Source organism: Pristis pectinata, chromosome 28 (genome assembly GCF_009764475.1).
Source record: "Pristis pectinata isolate sPriPec2 chromosome 28, sPriPec2.1.pri, whole genome shotgun sequence".
Classification (NCBI taxonomy): domain Eukaryota; kingdom Metazoa; phylum Chordata; class Chondrichthyes; order Rhinopristiformes; family Pristidae; genus Pristis; species Pristis pectinata.
In genome coordinates this window covers 16,262,699-16,282,906 of record NC_067432.1, presented here as the reverse complement: position 1 = coordinate 16,282,906, position 20,208 = coordinate 16,262,699, and the positions used below count along the sequence as shown (strand labels likewise).

The 20,208-nt window shown below is 37.9% G+C and overlaps 1 protein-coding gene across 1 annotated transcript in view; it reads right to left on the bottom strand.

The window, feature by feature from the left end:
- Window positions 1-977: 977 nt before the first annotated feature.
- LOC127583894 (protein FAM227B-like) overlaps window positions 978-20,208 on the bottom strand; it is a 166,573-nt gene continuing 147,342 nt past the window's right edge. The window contains exons 11-12 of the mRNA XM_052040284.1: window positions 5,922-6,031; window positions 978-1,163 (exon numbers count right to left, since the gene is read on the bottom strand). Of these exons, the coding sequence (XP_051896244.1) occupies window positions 978-1,163; window positions 5,922-6,031 (296 nt within the window). The remainder of the gene's footprint in view (window positions 1,164-5,921; window positions 6,032-20,208) is intronic.

Genomic DNA, 20,208 nt, shown 5'->3' with positions numbered 1-20,208 from the left:
GAAGAAGAACTTTATCAGAATCTGAAGAACTTTATCTACCTTGGGTAATTCCACTTTTACTATTTTAAATCAGATGTGAATCTCAAGCTAATTTAACAAATTCATGTCTTGTTGTGTGACTAATCATGTTAAGATCTTTATTATCTTTCCAGTCCCTTGTTAATCTTATTGATGAATGGGGATGGCAATACTGATACAAAATTTATGACGACTGTACAAATAATCAGCCATTATATCCCTCAAATATTTTAGTTTACATCAATACTAAGTTGATGATTTAGACATTTTTGAGTCCTACCTTTTGAATGACCTTGTATTAACCAAGCTAAACAGCATAAAATAGTTATGCATTCAAAGTGTACACAATTTCATTGAGATATGTAACAGTTGTTACTTGAGCCTACAGAGCATCACAACATATACTTTTCAGGCAGTTCTGTATTTGTCTAGGACTATTAAAGTTCTGTAGAGTACTACTGGTGAGGTCATTCTTTGCAGATCCACTCATCTCCCACTTCCATGTCTGTGCTCTGCAGCATAGAAATCTAGAGACCAGCTGGAGACCAGATGCCAAAGCTTCTGACCTCCCACTCTGCTCGCTGTTTGGCTTAACACTGAGCCCAGGGGCGGAGCACAAACACACTGAAATGAGAGGCCGTATTCATTTTGCATCCAGCCCCTCAGCTTTACACTAGCCATGGCTGGTTCATGTTCTGCAAACACATTGTTTTGAATGGGATTGCTTATCCTGATCGAAAAGGGAAGAGCAGGTAAGTTTTATTTAATGTTTTAGTTCAGTTTTATCACTGAAATGTGTATAAATTCATTTTTAGTAGTTATAAAAAAAATTAAATCCTCTTGAATGGCTTTCAAAAGGATCTTTGGTCATCAGATTGTGTTCACCCTGGCCGAGTATTATCAGTGCATAACTTTTGACCAGTGATAGGATTTAAAACAATATTTTGTTTAAAAACATATCAACTCAATACAGTAAAAGGATATGGATCTTTGGAAATTTCAGTATGTCTCAGGCTTGGTCCCATGGTGCCTAAACTTCTACCCATTATCTTCTTCATATTGAGGAAGTGAGCAACCAAAGGGCTTCGACCAGAAAATCTGAAAAGGATATGTCTGAATTCTGGGCCTCGGCCAGCATAAGATGACTGTAAAGATAAGAAGTATTACTAATTGGTTAACAGTATAATAACACATCCCATTGAGAGAGTTTTGTTTTTCTTCAAGAAACGAGGTATTGCAGGATCTTTCAGTTAATGTTCATCACTCTACAGGCAAATTTTGTTTTTTTTTTAAAAATTGTGCTTGAACTCCATTCTAGAACTGATGCAAGAGTTCCTAGCCCAGGAATTGCACAAGAAAATGCACACTGAAATGGTGATACCAGTGACCTGTGCCTTCCAGTGATAAACTGGTACATGTTCCTTGTAGCCAAAATCTCATGTTCCTTGTGGGATGATTCCAACATTTAAATAGCACCATTCCTGCCAATGTTGTGTATTGATTTTAATTTCAGAATGTCTAGCACCAAGTGCACATAACTGGCATTGTTAAAGTCGTGACAATGCTTCTTACAGTGTTGGTGATCACTGCAGAAAGTCATTGCGCAGTCATTGGGAAGCATTCCCTTCAAGCTCAACAAAGCAGTGGGCGCCTCAGTTCCAGATGGCTGTGTTCAAAATCAGCTTTAAAGAGGTGGGAGGCCAGTGGAGTATTTCCATATACCAAGGAACGCCTCTAGATATGAAAATGAAATGCCAATAGAAGAAGGATGTCAGGGAGGTTAACCTGAAGAGTATTGCCCCAAAGACCTGGTCTCAGTGGAAGAAGATACTTAATGATCCCAAGCGCACAATTCTCATACACATTATCAGCAATTTAGTTATGGTAGGCACATCACATAGAAAAAGGGTTCTCAAATGTGATGCTGTCTGTCTTATATTCGAGAAGGAAGTGCACACCCCCTACCTGCAAAAACATTGCCTATGTTTGGTCACTAAACAGAGGAAATCATGGGGTTCCTGTCACGGTCAGAGATCATGAAAGACGAGGGTGCACTCATAGTGAGTCTTGCAAATCCCATTTCTCCCATCATCACATAATCCCTTCAAAAAAAAATGGAGATGCTTAAAAATGTCATTGAACCCAACTCCCTCATCTTCTAGTTTCCCCCCCCCCAACCATATTAGTCCACAGCCCTCTGATTGCTGCAGCAGTCCCAAGAACTCCACTCCTATTCTACTAGCCCTTTATCTGCTTTACATCTGAACACTATTATCTTGTAATTGATCATTTTCCAACTGAAAGCATAGATTAAGGTGCTATCCTCTCATATTAAAGAGCAGTAGTACATGTACTAATACACCAAGCCATTTTTAAGTCAATAATGCACTAGTATCCATATTGAGCCAATCAGCTTCATAATAAGTAAATTAACATTCAAAAATCCCACTATTTGACACTTACACCCTGGGGAAAGCCTCTATCTACCATTTCTATACCCCTCATAATGTTATAAACTTCTATCAGGTTTCCCCTCATCCTCTGACCCTCTAGAGAAATCAGTCCAAGTTTGTATATGCTCTATTTATAACTAATACTCTCTAATCCTGGCAACATCCTGGTGAACCTCTTCTGTACTCTCTCCAAAGCCTCCACATCCGTCATGTAATGTGCCAATGAGAAATGATAAGATACCTTTATTAGGCAGATGTACATCAAAACACAGTGAAATACATCTTTTGCGTAGAGTGTTCCAGGGCAGCCTGCAAGTGTCGCCACTCTTCCAGCACCAACATAGCATGTCTGCAACTTCCTAACCTGTACGTCTTTGGAATGTGGGAGGAAATTGGAGCACCCGCAGGAAGCCCACCCAGACACGGGGAGAATGTACAAACTCCTTACAGACAGCAACGGGAATTGAACCCGGGTCGCTGGCGCTGTAAAGCGTTACGCTAACCGCTGCACTACCATGCCTGCCCTTGGACACAATACTCCAAGTGTAGCCTAACCAAAGTTTCATACAGCTGTTGACTTTTATACTCAATGCCCTGATTGATGAAGGCAAGCATGCCGTTAGCCTTTTTACCACCCTACTTAATTGTGTTGCCACTTTCAGGAAGCTATGGACTTGCACCCCAAGATCCCTCTAGACATCAGTACTCCCAAGGGTCTTACCATTTACTGTATACTTTCCTCTTACACTTAACCTCCAAAAGTGCAACACCTCTGCTAAATTCTCCATCCCCATCTCCAGCTGATCTATATCCTGCTGAATCCTTTAACAATTTTCCTCACTATCCACAACACCACCAATTTTTGTGTTGTCTGCAAAGTTACTAATCAGCTCATCTACATTTTCATCCATATCATTTATATACATCACAAACAGAGATCCCAGCACTGATCCTTGCACAACACCACTAGTCACAGACCTCCAGTCAGTGAAACATGCTTCACCACTACCCTATTTTCAATGATCAAGCCAATTTTGAATCTAATCCACCAAGTCATTGTATCTCATATATGACTGATCTAGAAGACAAAGACTACCATGAGGGGCCTTGTCAAATGTCTTACTGAAGTCCATGTAGACAACATCCACATCCCTACCTTAATGAATCATCTTCGTCACCTCCCAAAAAACTCAATCAAGTTGAGATGAAATAATTTGCCCCACTCAAAGCCATGTTGACTATCCCCTATAAGCCCACGTTTTCCCAAATGTGAGCAAATCCTATTTGAAACCAGATGCTAAAGCACTATTGGTTTTATTGTGGGACTGTGGAATAGGAGGCAAAGAGGAAGATTTTTTAAACTTAACTTGTTTATTCAGATGTGTTTAATTATTCAGAAATATTTTTAATTGACTACTTTAAAATTTTTTTGATAATTATAGATTTTTAAAGTATTCACTTTTAATTGTTCCCGATCTTTGCAGGCACTCAAAACCTGTTAAATAATGCTTACAGCTTTTATGGCTTTCCAGGGCTGTATGCTTTCAGGGCAGATTCAGGGATGAGACTTCGTCAGTGTATTAAAGTTTTGCTGCTGTTTAGATCACGTCACTGGAGTCTAGGATGCTTTAGGCCAGCAAGGTAGGCCTCTGCGTCTAGAGCTGAATTACGAGCATGGGGCGACCATAAGTGATGATTCAAGTTGAGAAGATCAGGCCAGCAAGATCTGGTCCATTAATTTGGTTTCTTCCTTAGATATTAGCTAACGGCTGAGGATCTCCAGCTTGTTTTATTGGCAGAATGCTACTTTGTTTGAGGTTCCATCTTTCAGACATAATATTCAACAATGTCCGTTTAGGTAATTTTAAGAAAAGGTTGGTGACTACCTGGGCACTTTCCTTTCACTGTAAACTGTTCCAGCTGTACAACCTTCTAAGAACTCCTTTTTTCTTTCCCCCAGTACTGGCCTTTACTGCATTCCCAGTTTCGTTAAGTAGTTTTTCATCTGTAACTATCCTCCACATTCCACTTGCTACTAACAAGAGAAGTTCCAGCAATTTCTATTTTTAACCACTCTTCGTAAGTTAATTTTGCTGTGCAATGGATTGCTTGCTGTCAGTCCTATGACGTCCCACAACCCCCGCTTCCAGCTCACTGGCTGATGAGATATTGCCAACAAGTACCCTGAAACAGGAATGAAAAATCATGAAAACTGCAGATGCTGGAATTCTGAAATAAAAACAGAAAATGCTGAAAACACTCAGGCAGTGTCTGTGGAAGAAGTAACAGCGTTAAAGTCCCAAGTCCAAGGTCCTGCATCAGAACTCGGAAATAGGATGCTTTTAAGTTAATGTTTTATAAATAAATTATTGTAAGAAAGAATTTGTATGTAGGTGCTGCCTTTTAATATGTTAACTTGCAGATAGACTCAATGTCCTACTCAGCTTCTATCCCACTTTAAGGACAACTTCTATCCCACTGTGATAAGACTACTGAACGGGTCGCTCATATGATGAGATGGACTCTGATCTCACGATCTACCTTGTGACCTTGCACCTTATTGTCTACCTACACTTTCTCTGTAGCTTTGACACTTTACTCTGTACTGTGATTGTTTTTAATCAGTACTACCTCAATGTAACTGCACCGTGTAATGAATTAACCTGTATGATCAATATGCAAGACAAGTTTTTCACTGTACCTTGGTACAAGTGACAATAATAAACCAATACCAGATGCAGAAAGGTTCCACACATGGTAGTGAGATAAATTATCTTTGAGGGCTGAATGTTGATTAGCTAAACAGGAGCAACACCCAGACCTTGGGAGAAGTGATGGGGGATCTATTACATTCACTTGAACTGGTTAGTATGCCATCTGAACGAAGGCAGGATTGCACTGAAGTGATAGTCTACTGAATATGCACAAACCCTAGTGTAGGTTAGAAACCTCAAAGCTCCGATTTGAAGTATGTGCACCAAAACTGAACGAGTCTGTTACCGAAAGTACAGTATTTTGCTTATATCTTATTATATTGTTGTAAGGGGTTCTTAGAAAAAGCACAATTACTCCTTGCAAAAGTATCACAAAAACAAGTCTTCATATTTTTAAAATCCACAACACCCCCCTCCCTCCCAATAAATAGCAGCACAGCATTCCAAGACCCTGACATGTAATCTATTGTCAAACGTAGCTAAGAGAATATGTGAAGGAAATGTCCTGTCTACCACATTTCTCTCCTTTATATTTTAATATCATATACTTGACATGAGGGCTGTCAAGCAGCCTCCTGAAATTGCCAACATCTTATCGTTCCACTGTTAGATTGGCTTTGATTTTCACTCAGATCTTGGTAGATTGGAACTCCTTTGCTGCCACAATTCTAAACTGTCCTCACTGGCCCTTAAACTGCAGTGCCCTGCTGCTCATATCCATAAAAGGTAAACGTACCTCGATCTTACGAAATGTAGCCGAGGGGTTTAGACTTGATGGATCTCTCTTTTTCAGATTACCGTCATTTGTTAGTTCCTCATCCAGGTCAAATCTGAAATTGAATGTGGCTAGAAAATAGAAAAATATGATCAACAACTTTAATAATTCTTTAATTCAAAAGATTAGCAACTTGCTGTGCAAGATATCAACATCAGAAATCATAAGATCTCAGTCTTTTTTTTACTGTTCTACCTCTTTTGCTTTAATTCTGTTCCTCAAAGGGAAACACAAAGCATACTTTATTCAATCGTTCATAGAGGTTTGGCACTTGGGATCTCTCCCACCAGACTCTCAATTAATTATATTGAATGAGTCCTGCACAGAAAATTTATAGATGGCTAAGGGTAAGAAAAAAAAATCAATGTGGTCATTTCTGGGAAAAGCCTATTAGGAAATATTTTTCTTATTCTTAACAGCTGCTCTTAATAGTAGAAGCTGGGCAGCCATCATCTCCAATGGCAGCACCAGGAAACAGTCTATCAAACCATTTCCTGATTTAATATTTTGTTTTGCATTGATAAGCTTAATGATTGTTCATAATTTTAAAAATATGGAACACTTCACGAATTTGTGACATCAGGATGCATGGGAGTGGTGGTGAAAGGGTAATTAAAATAAAGTGTGTGCAAGTGATAGGCTGACCCGAGGAAATATAAAGGTTGATCAAGAGAAATAGCGGGCAGAATGGAGACCAGAAGAACCAATTAAACCATTCATAATGCTTCACTGATAAATGTAGAATTTGGATTAATCTTTTGAAGGAGCTGTTTGGTTTCAAATTTAGGTTTGCCTGCAGCACTCTATGTATGTCTAAGTATATTACACTTCCATCTTAAAGTTTAAGGCAATTTTTCTGGAATGGGGATCCAGAATATTCAAATTAACTCTGCTGTGAGACTCATTACATGTGCACATCGGTAAGATAGTGAATCACTAAGTAATAAATCCTGGATACTATTTTGTTCTTGAAATTGCCACAACAAAGCTATGTAGCACCACTTATATAACAGGGAAACAGACAAATTAACACAGAAACAGCCTGAGCAAATATTTCCCTCCATTTCAGCCATCTATTCTTTTCCTACTTTCTTGTTCACTTTTCATTAATATTTGCAAATGGGAACTTAAAACTTTGTCTTTTAAATGTCATAGAAAACCAGCTAGAACTTTCAAATGCTGAACTAAGTTGGATTATTAATATCATGAATTGGCAGGTTCATGGTCACTTTTATTGAAACTTGTAGGTTTTTTGGTAGCATTGCCACTCAGAGGTTTCCAGTAGACTGAGTAAAATGACACCATAAAAAATTGCCGGTGTACATTGTAATATAGTGAGAACATCTTGATAAGATAATATATTGCTGCTAATATAAACAAAATAAACACACTGCAAGCATATCACCTATTATTAATTAAGAACTTGACCTATCAAATTCCCCTAATATAAGAAACTGATATCAAATGATGCTGGTACATGGTTCCCCATGAATCTAGTTGAATGTATATGTACAAAGGTTTGTCAGCTCAGACAGAAGATAAACCACTGAATGAAACTAAGCTGCTTAAAAAGTTGCAGAATAGTTTCTTAATGACAGTGATGGCTTTGACACAAAATAATGTAGTATTATTTTCAGTGAAGAATATATAAATTTTAAAAAAGACTGATGTACACTAGCCTAATTGTAAAGATGACAGTCAAATAATCCAGACAGCATGAGCTCACAGCTTGAGGAATGTTGTGAAATTCTATTCAATAAATGTGGACTCAGACCAGAAATGGAAGTTAGTTGAGCTTATACATGTCTCCAGATCCACACAATTGCCTAGTAATTGGAAGCAGTGTTAAATTGGGTCCCCCCCAAAATGATGACAGAATTTGCTGGGAACAAATGTGTAACAGTATTAGCATGGTTTCCACTCAGAAGCATTAAATCATGACCCACAGGTGCAGATAGGGGCACACAAAATTTATTGCAGTTGCCTCCACTTTGCTGCACAGCACAGAGAAGGGCATCAGTTATTAAAGGCACACCCCCCCCCCCCCATGGCAGACAGACAACAGCAACAGACAGCGTAGGTAACATGGAGGTGAGAGAGGCTGGAGAGAGCACCAAAGTTCTCTGAAAGAGACAATGAAGTGCTGGTGACTGATAAACACACCAAGAGGGAGAACCCATGCATGATAGATCAATACCTGAAAAAAATATCACTAGGTAAGTCAAGGTGACAACTACACAGGAACAGAAGTAAAAACCGACACAGAGACACCTGTAGCCCGTTATGAAATGAGTGAGCTTTTAATTGACTTCTAAACGTAGAGTGTAAAGTTGTGCTTTTTTTTTGACTGCCAAACAACAGTCATCTTTTGCCCCTGAAAGCTTCAATCTATCTTGGGAAGGCTTCAAAACATCCATTGTATGATTGCTGACTGGTGTGTGCCTGATGCAGAGAAAATATCGGATGCCTCCTGACTGGAAGGACCTGCTGCAGTTTTGCGACTACTGTGATTTTATGCAAAAAAAATGATTGCTCATGTGATTTACACTAGGTTACGTCAATTTTGGCGTGCATGCTGCTGAAGAAAACAGATTTATGGCTGGGAATATAATGACAGCTTAAATAATAAATCTTCACATTGCTGTTTATGACAGCTTGCTGTGAGCCAATTGGCTGCTGTGTTACTGTATTACAAGAGTAACTAAACTTCAGCAGCATTTCTTTTGCTCTACAGCACTTCAGGATGTTCTGAAAGGGGCATGGCAAGTGTTAAATGAATGAAAGTTATTGTTTTATAAAGCTTTTAAGATAGTATATTAAAACAAAATAAAAATGGGAAGGAATCAAGGAAAATAATAATCTGCATTGAACACTGTAAAACTGGATAATTTCATAAGGACAATGATCAATAAGTATTATTAAATATATCCGTAGGAGGCTTGTAATTGACAGGATGCATCGGCTGGGGGTTGGGGAGGGGTAGGGGCTTATTTCTTAAAGCCTGGTATCTTCTCCAGAGTACCCAATGGCTGCAAGTTAACAAAGTCAACAGCAACAACAAAAAATCCACTAATTAGGAAACTATTCCATTAATTATTTGTATAATTTTCCATTCATTCAATTCACAAAGTTTCAGTGGTCTAAGCTAGTAAAAATTTTAAAATATTGCCATTTTTGTAAATTCTTGTATATCTGAACTTAAATTGCTATTTTCCATAATACATTTAAATCCTGAACACAACAGAAATACAGATATAGATTGCAACTTGATTGTATTGAATTAGATCATTTTAATTTGATATGATGAACAAAGTATATATATTTAATGCACACATATATTTTAAACTTTACTTACTAAGTTAAAGTAACTTAAAAAAATAAGCAAGGAAATTTGTTGATCCCAAGGTGAACAAGAGGTGAGGTTTCTCATCGTGCTAGACTGTACTAATGATACATAACGATAATGAGCCAGGTAGTTGCTTGTAACATCAGTGGAGATATATTGATTTTTCATATTTTCTTACAACATAGAAAGCCATTCAGCCCATCAAGTTTATGCCGGATCTCAGAATATTCACTGTCACATTACCCACTTCATTCCTTCTCCCTCTCACATCAACTCCTCCAGGATTCTCACGACACCCACCAACACTAAGGGGCCATTCACAGTAGCCGATTAACCTACTTGTATGTTTTTGTGATATGGGAGGAAACCAGAGCACCTGGGGAAATCCATGGGATCACCAGGAGAGTGGGAAAACTCTACACAGACACTGCCAGAGGCCATAATTGAACTCAGATCACTGGAGCTGTGTGGCTTGACTGTTATTGCCAATTTTGTAGATCGTTTCTGTCAAAGATGCAATCAAGAAGCAGGTAAGATAATAGAAAAATATCAAGGAAGCTACCAAGACAATTTAGAAAAAGGAAAACAGAAGAGTAGGTAAAATTTAAGAACATTTTACTTTTGTTTTAGGGAACAATGGAATCTTATTACATTGGGTATTGTAGTCTCAACTGGCATTTCCTCTAATCATTTTGTCTTTTAATATTTTTGCTTTTGAATTCTAATTTCAAAGGACTTTCACCCAAAGACATAATGGAAAATGCCACAAATAGTTTAATCATAAGGAACATCAGCTGATAGTATCTAGGTTAAATATATCTATTTGCAATTTAGCCTTAAAGCAAAAGAAAAATTGATCATAGCTACAGTTTTCTTCCACTAACAAACTCTAATTAGAATGACATAACCTAAACCACTTAGCAGTTTGAACATATCTCAGAGTAACATGAAGAAAGAGTAATAACAAACTGGATTTGTTTTACATGTGTTAAGGAATTCATAGGTTGTATCTGAATATAAAATATCAGTCATAAGTGTATTCTTACTGAATTAGGGACAGACTCGAAGACAGATAGAATCAACCTATGGTCTTGTCCTTCAGTCACGCAGCCTACCCTCTTTTTAATTAGACAGTTTATACATGCCTCATTATTACTTAATTATGGGCGTGCAGACTGAATCAGATTGACATCAGAGTAAATCCATCAAATCTAATTCCAAAAACAGGCTACAAAACAACAAAAAAAGTGACACCATATGCAAGATGAGCATTCATGACATATTAGATCATTTCAATGAAGAGATGTTTCATTCGGATAACATTTCTGTATCACAAGGGGTTGTCACATCTGGTTTCTGCCATTTCTAATCAAATCTACTGGGTTTCAAGGGCTTGGTTCTGATTATATATGCCTAACAAGACCAAATCTAGGCCAACCTCACTCTTAGTTTTGGTTTTTACATGATTAAAACCCATTAAACAAAGTCTCAGAACATGTTGTTCTTTTAAAAACTATTGTGCTGTAGAATCTGACAAATATTTAAAGAATTGTTCTTGAAAATAACATTAATGGTCTTTTCTTCTTTGTCATGAACTGCTTAGCTACAATCAAGGGTCTGACACCTACTTCTCAAATGTAATTTTAGCAATAATGGACCCTGACTGACAAGTATAAACAGATGAATGTGGGTGCTTGTTATGCACAAATTGCCAGCCACGTTTCTTACATTACAATACTGACTATGCGTCAAGAATACTTCATTGGCTGTAAAATACTTTGAAACGTCTTGAGTTGCAAAGTCAAAAATGGTGGAACTCCAGTAATTCAGTGTAAATTCTGAGATTACCTTTTGTCTTTCAGATTCTGTTAATACCAAGGAATAATTTGTAATTTGTCCCAGGTTTCCTCCTTGTAAAAGGAGGCACCAAATAAACTCAGTCCCTGCTACCATTCTGGCCCTTGACAAATGTGGTTAGCCATCTGCACTTAAAGAAGAAATATCTTCCCCATTTACACAGTGATCAATGGTTCCTGTGCATGTGGTGTAGTAGAATATGGGTATATGCCTTGATGTGTCATTATGATATTCAACCATTGTCTCACATGCTATGAAAATGTTGGCGGGTTAGGCAATCTTGCAGGATACCACCAAGATATTCATCCCCTCTAAAGTACCCAACTTTTTGGGTTCTTACATTTAGAACATTCTATGTTGTTTTAAAGAATCAAACAGTTAAATTAATCAATTTAAATGGTGAAGAAGTAACTGAAATGTTGTTACAAAATCTTGATCCTGGCTGGTCTTTGGCAAGATCCTGCTACCAATCATTGACCCTGTCTCTCATGAAATGACAAAAAATCAATCATCCAAACAGGGCAAATTACTGAATGATTTTTTATAGGTAATTCAAACAAAAAATAATTCATTTTTCCCCTCAGAAACAAAAGCAGGAAACAGCAATGTCATTGAAACATGGAAAATATCAGAAGACTTACATTTCTAGAGTGCTCCTGTAAGGCATCACAAATTGCTACAAATGGCACAAGGTGGAGAAAAAGAAAAAAGGGAACAGAATTACAGTGGAGCTGAAGACGTGGTTAAAGATAAGGATTTTTTGAAAGCACCATTGAAGCAAGCTAAGTGATGAATTTAGGATGTAGCAAAACCACAAATTTGGTACTGAGGAAATCTTTGCTCACAATTTTTATAAAGGTAATACATATAGTATCTTTAAGTTAGTATTTTTCCCTTATAGTCTGAATTAAAATAGAATAAAATACACCTTTAACATTGGTAAACTAGTCTCTACTACCAGGATCTGAACAATAGCAGACTAGTTTAGCTCATGGGACCTGTTCTCCAAGATATTTGCAGAACCAGAGTACAACAACATTCAGATTTGTGAGGGTACAATAATAGCTGAGGCCTCATTTATGATAATACTGTATGCATTTTTCAGAATATGGTTTTTCTTAAGTAAAATTTTAGAAGATTTTCAGACCCAAACTACAGCATATAATTCTATAGATTCCTGTCCACCAAGGGCCCTTACCTGTTTCCAAGAAGGAAGCTGAAAAGAAACCTGTACCATCTGTACATGTTGATCTTCAAAGCATGTTCTTAAATAGACTTTATTCTATAGTTTCAGACCTATAATTCATTTGAAGTAAAACAAAGCCACATTGTAGCCCCTAGAACTTTGACATGTGATGCATTTATGGTAGTTTTATTTCTGTGCCAAGTATGCCACCATTTCATGTTGTAGAAGCCTGAACCAACACATGAATAAAATCATCTGCTATAGTTCAGCATTTTAAAATGTCTCATTTCACATGGGAAGAAGACTGAGAAGAGTATAAGCTAAATCATCATGGCAAACTATCAATACCGGTTGTGGCTCCAAAGGGAACTTGCCTTATTGGTAATCTAATCTACTATTTAAAATGCATTAACATTATAGAACGTGGTATTCCGTTTAAGTAGTAAAATTTTCAAATCCAAGGTAAACACAACCTGCAATTCTATTCTGTCTACCAGCAGTGCCAATACTTAAAATGCAAATTCAGAAAAAATCGACTAGTGGGAAAAAGATTCCTGAATTATGCTCTGCCAAAATAATGCAAAAACAACTGTGTAAAAACAATTGTCAGTGTTCAGGTATGAAGCTAGTAAAATGCAATGTGATTGTGTGGCTATGGTTTTAGATTCATTAATTAGACCAGTAATCCAGAATTACTAATATCAAATTCCATCATGATAACTTCTGAAGCAATTTCAACAAATCTGGCTATTTGTGAATGGTACAAAAAATAATGAATACAAAAGCAATTACAACCGCCAATACAATTACTCATTTCCTTCAAGGATGCCGATTTACCATCTTGATCTGATCTAGCTGCACATGACTGTATTTCACACCAGATGGTTGACTCATGGTATCCTCCTGAGGTGAAGTAGCAAGTCATGTCATTGTATGGTTAAGAAGCCCTATAGATACATATATTTTAGGACAACTAGTGATAGACATTAAATGCTGCCATGTTAAGGCCATCCACATAGGAAACAAGTAAAAATAATCCTTCAGTCTACCCCAATTACTAGTCAACAATGTAAACCCATGTTCACCTATGGACAGTTGGAGTAAATCATAATTGATTTCTTCTTTGTAAATGTATTAGATCACATGAGGAACTGAAAATATAGTCACAAGATTCCAGATCCCAAAGATAAGTTGTACATATTGGTTTTTGAATGTAGGAAAACTCTTGTGGACTTAAGCAAAATCTGCAAAGGAATAATGGAACCTGAGAGGTGGAGTTTATATAAATATAAAAAGTTGCTGGGTTTGGATACCAAATTACCTGTTAGATCAAATAGTTATGGCATCCACAGCAATGATAAACATCCAAAGAATGCTGTACAGCTAGGATTAAATGGGGACAGTAATTACCTCAAAATTACTGCTGTTCCATAGGAAGAAAATCAGCATTATTGATTGTGTTTTACAAAATTTCTCTGCTCAAATCAGAAGCATTTTATTGATCTAGCTAGAATTCAACACAAAGTTTCATAAAATGACAAGCAGTGGAGCATTAGACCAAGATATAAATTAATGACTTTATAGGAATTCTTCTTCAGGCTCAATGGCAAAACAATCAACTCCTGGTATGTTTCTAGACCATGTCAAGAGCATGAATCATTTCTCCACAATGGCTCACAGGTGGCAATGATAATTTCAGCTCCAAACCTCAGCCATAGGAAACTAAAATCAGTATCAGGCCAAAGAAATTATCCTATTGGTTCCACTCGTTTCTTCAAAAACAAAAATAAAAATAACATTTTTTCTACAACAGTATTGTATCCAAGCTGTAACGTATTTCAAGCTTTTTCACTGTAATTTCAAAAGTAAGACAGAACATTTAGTTATTATTATGGAACTCATAGCAGTTAGGACATTATGTTGGAAAATGTCTTCTTCCAAAATAACACCACCACAATATTTAAACCTATAATCCAATACATGCAGATTCAAGTACCATTCTCTGAGCAAAATAACAGACTGCTTCCAGACTGAAATGTATTTCAGTAGTGTGTCATAGAGAGGGAAGCCTGGATACAGCAGATTGTCTTGTTGCCTTGCCAGGTATCAGCTACAGCTGTGTTGCTAGCACACCCAACCAAGTCAGAAGGTCAGGGGTTCAAGTGTAATTTCAGAAGCATGAGGGGTTAGGCATAGGTTGAAACTATAATGTAGTACTGAGGTGATGTTGTACTGTGAAAAAAAATGCAAGGTTAGAAACTGTTATATCTAAAGATGTGCATTAGGGCTTCACTGTGTTAGGCCAATGCCCACTGGCTGAGTTATTCTAATGCACGTTCCTCCACAACTTCCTGTTATTGCAGAATGCAAAGACTGCAGACAAAGTTGATTTCAGGAGCAGATTCAAGATGGAATGGGATGGGGAGGAGAGGGGAAAAGATTGGGGGTGGGGGAAGATCAAGGGTTATAGAAAGGATTGGGTCAGGTGGTGGTTGTTTAGGTTTAGTTAGCCACAGTGGGATGGGGGGAACACATCAGATTCCCAGGCAATGCTCCAAGAAAGGTTCAAATATTTCAATAAGTGGCAAAGCAAGCCTTCATCCTTCATTTAGGTCCTGTGGATGTCACATGCACAGTACAATTTTTCAAGTGATATTAACAAAAAGCATTACACAGACTGAAAATCCAGAAGTGTATTTTTTAAAAATCCATTATGCAGTGTGTTTTGCTAGAATTTCTACATGTCACGAAGCAGCAACAAAAGAAACACACTGAGCCTGATTCAGTGTTAAAAACTATTTTATTAATCACTACTTATGATAATATGAAAAATAAAAGTAAAAATGTTAGTATGTTAGAATTCAAAAATGTTAAACCTTGAACGTTAACCCCAAAACTAAACTCTTCGTGTGTGTGTGTGTGACAAAGTCCCAAACTCCAAGTTCCGGAATGGTTCTTAAAGTTCAGTTCTGCAAGTCATAAGGTGAAACATGAGCAAGGGCTTCTTCAACAACCACCGTTGTCTGAAGATAAGACGTAGATGTAGAAAAACAGAGAGAGAGTACATACGAAATCCAAATGTTCCACGATGGAACCCAAACGACACTCCAGTGTTTACTCGGTAGTGACTTCCTCACCCCGAAAAGCATCCGAATCGTGGTCGTCCACACACAAATACCTATTTCCTTCTACAGGTCAGCAACAAAGTGAACTCCACCGGATTACTTCCAACTTCCATACATGATTTCAGTGGCAGACACAGTTATTGTTTCTCATCCATCGATAGAGAACACTAGCAGGCTGGTGTCTCTCTCCCTTCTCTCTCTCTTCTTCTTCCACGTCATTACGTCCTTTATCTTCTATTGATGTAAGCACGCCCCACACACACTCTATCTTAAAGGGACTTTCACTGAGTCCGTAACACCTCCCACCTAAAAAAAAATTTTCCCCAAGAAAAATTTACCCACGCATACAGTTAGTAATGTTAATAATTATCATGCTACACAACTACAGACTATCAGATTAGTACAGGTACATGTTTCCCATTTAACATCGGGAAAGACAATCAGCAATCACATTATCTTTGCCTTTAATGTGAGTTATCATGAGATCAAACTCTTGCAAAATTAAACTCCAGTTTAACAGCCTTCTGTTCTTGTTTTTGACTCGGCTCAGAAACACCAATGGGTTATGATCTGTATATACAGTCAATGGTTTCTGAGCGGTGCAAACATATACACTGAAATGTTGCAAGGCTAAAACAAGCGACAGTAATTCTTTCTCTATGGTGGAATAATTCTTCTGATGCTCATTAAATTTCTTTGAAAAGTAAGCTACAGGATGGTCAATATCATCAAGGTCACCCTTCTGCAACAACACAGCTCCTGCAGCTTCATCACTGGCATCTACTGCTAATGAAAATGGCTTTTCAAAGTCAGGTGTTTTGAGCACAGGATGGTAGCATAAAATGGCTTTCAGCTTCTCAAATGCTTCTTGACAAGAATCTGTCCAAACAAACTTTACTCCCTTCTTCAGAAGATTAGTTAGGGGAAGAGCAATATCAGCAAAATTTTTACAAAATTTTCAGTAATATCCAACCATTCCCAAAAATCTTCTAACAGTCCTTGTACCTGTGGGAATAGGGAACTCAAATATTGCTTGAACTTTTGCCTGAACAGGAGCTTGCTTGCCTTGACCTACAACATAACCAAGATACGTCACAAGTGGCATGGCCAAATTCACTTTTAGCCAAGTTAACTGTAAGGTTAGCCTCGGAAAGTCTTTCAAACAACCTTTCTAACGCAGAGATGTGATCTTCCCAAGTATCATTCCCAGTCACTAAGTCGTCAATGTAGGCATCTGTATGTTTTAACCCATGAATCACTGAATTAATCATTCTTTGAAATGTTGCCGGAGCATTTTTCATTCCAAATGGCAAAACATTGTATTCATACAATCCAGAAGGGGTTACAAAGGCTGAAATCTCCCTTCCTCTATCTGTTAATGGAACACACCAGTACCCTTTTAATAGGTCAATCTTTGTAAGAAATTTTGCCTTTCCCACTCTGTCTATGCAATCATCCACCCTAGGAATAGGGTAAGCATCTGACTTTGTTACAGCATTCACTTTCCTGTAATCTGTGCAAAATCTAACAGTTCCATCAGGTTTAGGTACAATAACACAGGGCGAACTCCAATTTGAAGTAGAATGTCTAATAATATCATTTTCCAACATGTATTTTATTTCCTGATCAACAAGTTTACTTTTTTCCACATTCATTCGATAGGGGTGTTGTTTGATTGGTTTTGCATCCCCAACATCAACATCATGGGTAATTATCGATGTTCTGTTTGGAACATCTGGGAACAGATTTTTAAATTTTAAAATTAATTCTCTCATCTGTTGTTTTTGTGAAACTTGTAAATGGTCCAACTTCGTTTCAAGGTTCTCCAGGATATTTTGGTTTTTTAGTTTCGATGGAACAATATTTGGTCTAAATTGGCCTTCCTCAACATCAACATCAGGCATTCTAGAAACAACCTTTACATCATCCACCAAGGCCACAACTGAATCCCTCTCATAATAAGGTTTTAGCATGTTTACATGACAGAGTTGTGTTTTCTTGCGTCTATCTGGTGTTTTGATTATATATGTTAAATCAGTCACTCGAGATTCAATAACATAGGGTCCAGAAAAACGAGATTGCAAGGGATTATTTTGGCTAGGGAAAAATACCAACACTTTTTGCCCCACTGCAAATGTCCTAGGCCGAGCACGTCTATCAAAATATGTCTTCATTCTTATCTGGCTGGTTTTCAAATTCTCTCTCGCTAGCTGGCAGACTCTTTCCAACCGAGTTTTAAATTTTTGGACATAGTCCAACAGACTCAAGTGCACTTCCTCATTAACCCATTGCTCTCTCAACAACTCCAAAGGTCCTCTCACCCTATGTCCAAATACAAGCTCAAACGGACTAAATCCTATTGACTCCTGGATTGATTCTCTAACGGCAAACAAAAGTAAATGAATACCTTCGTCCCAATCCTTTGTGTTTTCAAAGCAATACGTCTTCAGCATATTTTTGAGAGTAGAATGAAATCTCTCCAGAGCTCCTTGAGATTCTGGGTGATATGCAGATGATACAATTTGCTTTGCTCCCAGCTCATAGACTATTTGTTGAAAAAAATTTGACATAAAATTACTACCTTGATCAGATTGGATTTCTTTTGGCAAACCAAACAAGGTAAAAAATTTTAAAAGAGCCTTTGACACCGTCTTGGCCTTAATATTTCCAAGGGGTATTGCCTCTGGAAATCTAGAAGTGGCACACATGATGGTTAACAAATACTGATTTCCAGTCTTAGACTTTGGTAAGGGGCCAACACAGTCCACAATCACCTTCGAAAAGGGCTCCCCAAAAGCAGGAATTGGTTTCAACGGAGCCACAGGGGGTTTTTGATTTGGTTTGCCTACCATCTGACATGTGTGACAGGTTCGACAAAACATCACCACATCTTTTCTCAAACCAGGCCAATAGAATTGTTTCAAGATCTTCCCTACAGTTTTATTCACCCCAAAATGACCACCCAAAGGCATACTGTGGGCCAGGTTTAAAATCTCATCCCTATAAACTTTTGGAACAACAACCTGGTGAATAACTTCCCATTCCTCATTAACAGGAACATGAGGAGGTCTCCATTTCCTCATTAACACTCTATTTTTGACATAATATCCAATTGGCACTTTTTCAATCTCCTCACATGAGTGTGCTTTTTCTTTCAATTCTGTCAACTCAGGGTCCTTTGTCTATTCCACCATAAAATCCTTCCTCGACAAAGACAAATCTTTAAATTCAGGCTCACTATAAGGATGTTGATCCTCCAGTGAAGACAGAAAAGTCTCAGATAAGGCATCATAATTTTCTTCCTGTTTAGGACTGTCACAAGGAACCACATCAGACTGCACCGGACTGTCTGTCTTGGCTAATTCTTTAGCTCTAGCTCGAGTCACCGCACATGATGGGTAAACATCTGGATCATTCTCAGACTCATCAATCCTTGGTTTGGTCGTTAACCGTACCACAGGAACAATTTCTCCATCCGCAAGGTCATTTCCCAATAACAAAGAAACTCCTTCCACTGGTAACCTAGGTCTTATCCCTATCTCGACTGGTCCTTCTACGAACTTTGACTTTAAAATCACCCTGTGTAAAGGGACAGACATGGTGTCATCAGTAATGCCTTGCACTAGATTTACCTCACCAGTGTCACTTTCTTCACCAAAATTTAAAACACTGTCCAGCAAGAGAGATTGGCAAGCCCCAGTAACTCTAAGAATTTTCACTGGCACCTGGGGTGACTCATCATTCAGTGAAACAAAACCCTCTGATACATAAGAACGGAATTCCTTTCTCACCTTCTCCAACTTTTCCGCTTTTACCTCTTGCAAGGACTGATCTTTAACAGCATCTCCTAAACCTTTTTGATTTTTAATTGCCTGAAAGCAAGCATTGGGCACAGCTTCCTTCCTTTTCTTCAAAAGGGCACAATTAGATATCACATGGCCAGGTTTCTTACAGTAATAACAAGTACGCTCAACAGGTTTCTCCAGCCCTGGCTTCTTTTCATCCTTCCCTTTTTGATTACCTCCCAGTTTAATCTCCAGTTTACCTGGATTGTCCTTGTAACTCTTTTGAAAGGTTTTAGGTTGTCCCCATTTGGATTTATGGGTTAAAGCATAATCATCTGCCAACCTAGCAGTTTCTTGTAAAGTTTCCACTGCCTTTTCATTTAAATATGTTGTTAATTCAGCTGGAACACATCTTTTAAAGTCTTCCACTAGTATCAATTCTTTCAATTTATCAAAATCCCCGTCTACATTTTTAGCCATGTACCATCGTTCAAAACATATTCTCTTTCCGTTGGCAAATTCCATATAAGTCTGATCTGCAGATTTCCTCAAGTCTCTAAATTTTTGTCTATAAGCTTCAGGTACCAATTCATGGGCCTTCAATATAGCTTGTTTTACCTTGATATAATCAGCTGCATCCTCAGCAGACAAAGCAGAATAAGCTTTTTGAGCTTTCCCTTTAATCACACTCTGTACCATAAGAGCCCATCCTTTCTTTGGCCAGTTTGAACTCACAGCAACCTTTTCAAAATGTTGGAAATACTGATCAACCTGATCTTCCTCAAAAGGAGGGACTAATCGAACCTCCCTGCTGGCTGAAAACCCATCATCAGAATCAGATTCCAAACTCTTTCGCTTCATTTGTAACTCATGCTGCCTCTGTTTCTCCTTCTCCTCACTATCCAGCTCCATCCTCTTCAATTCCATCTGCTTCATTGCTAGATCAGCC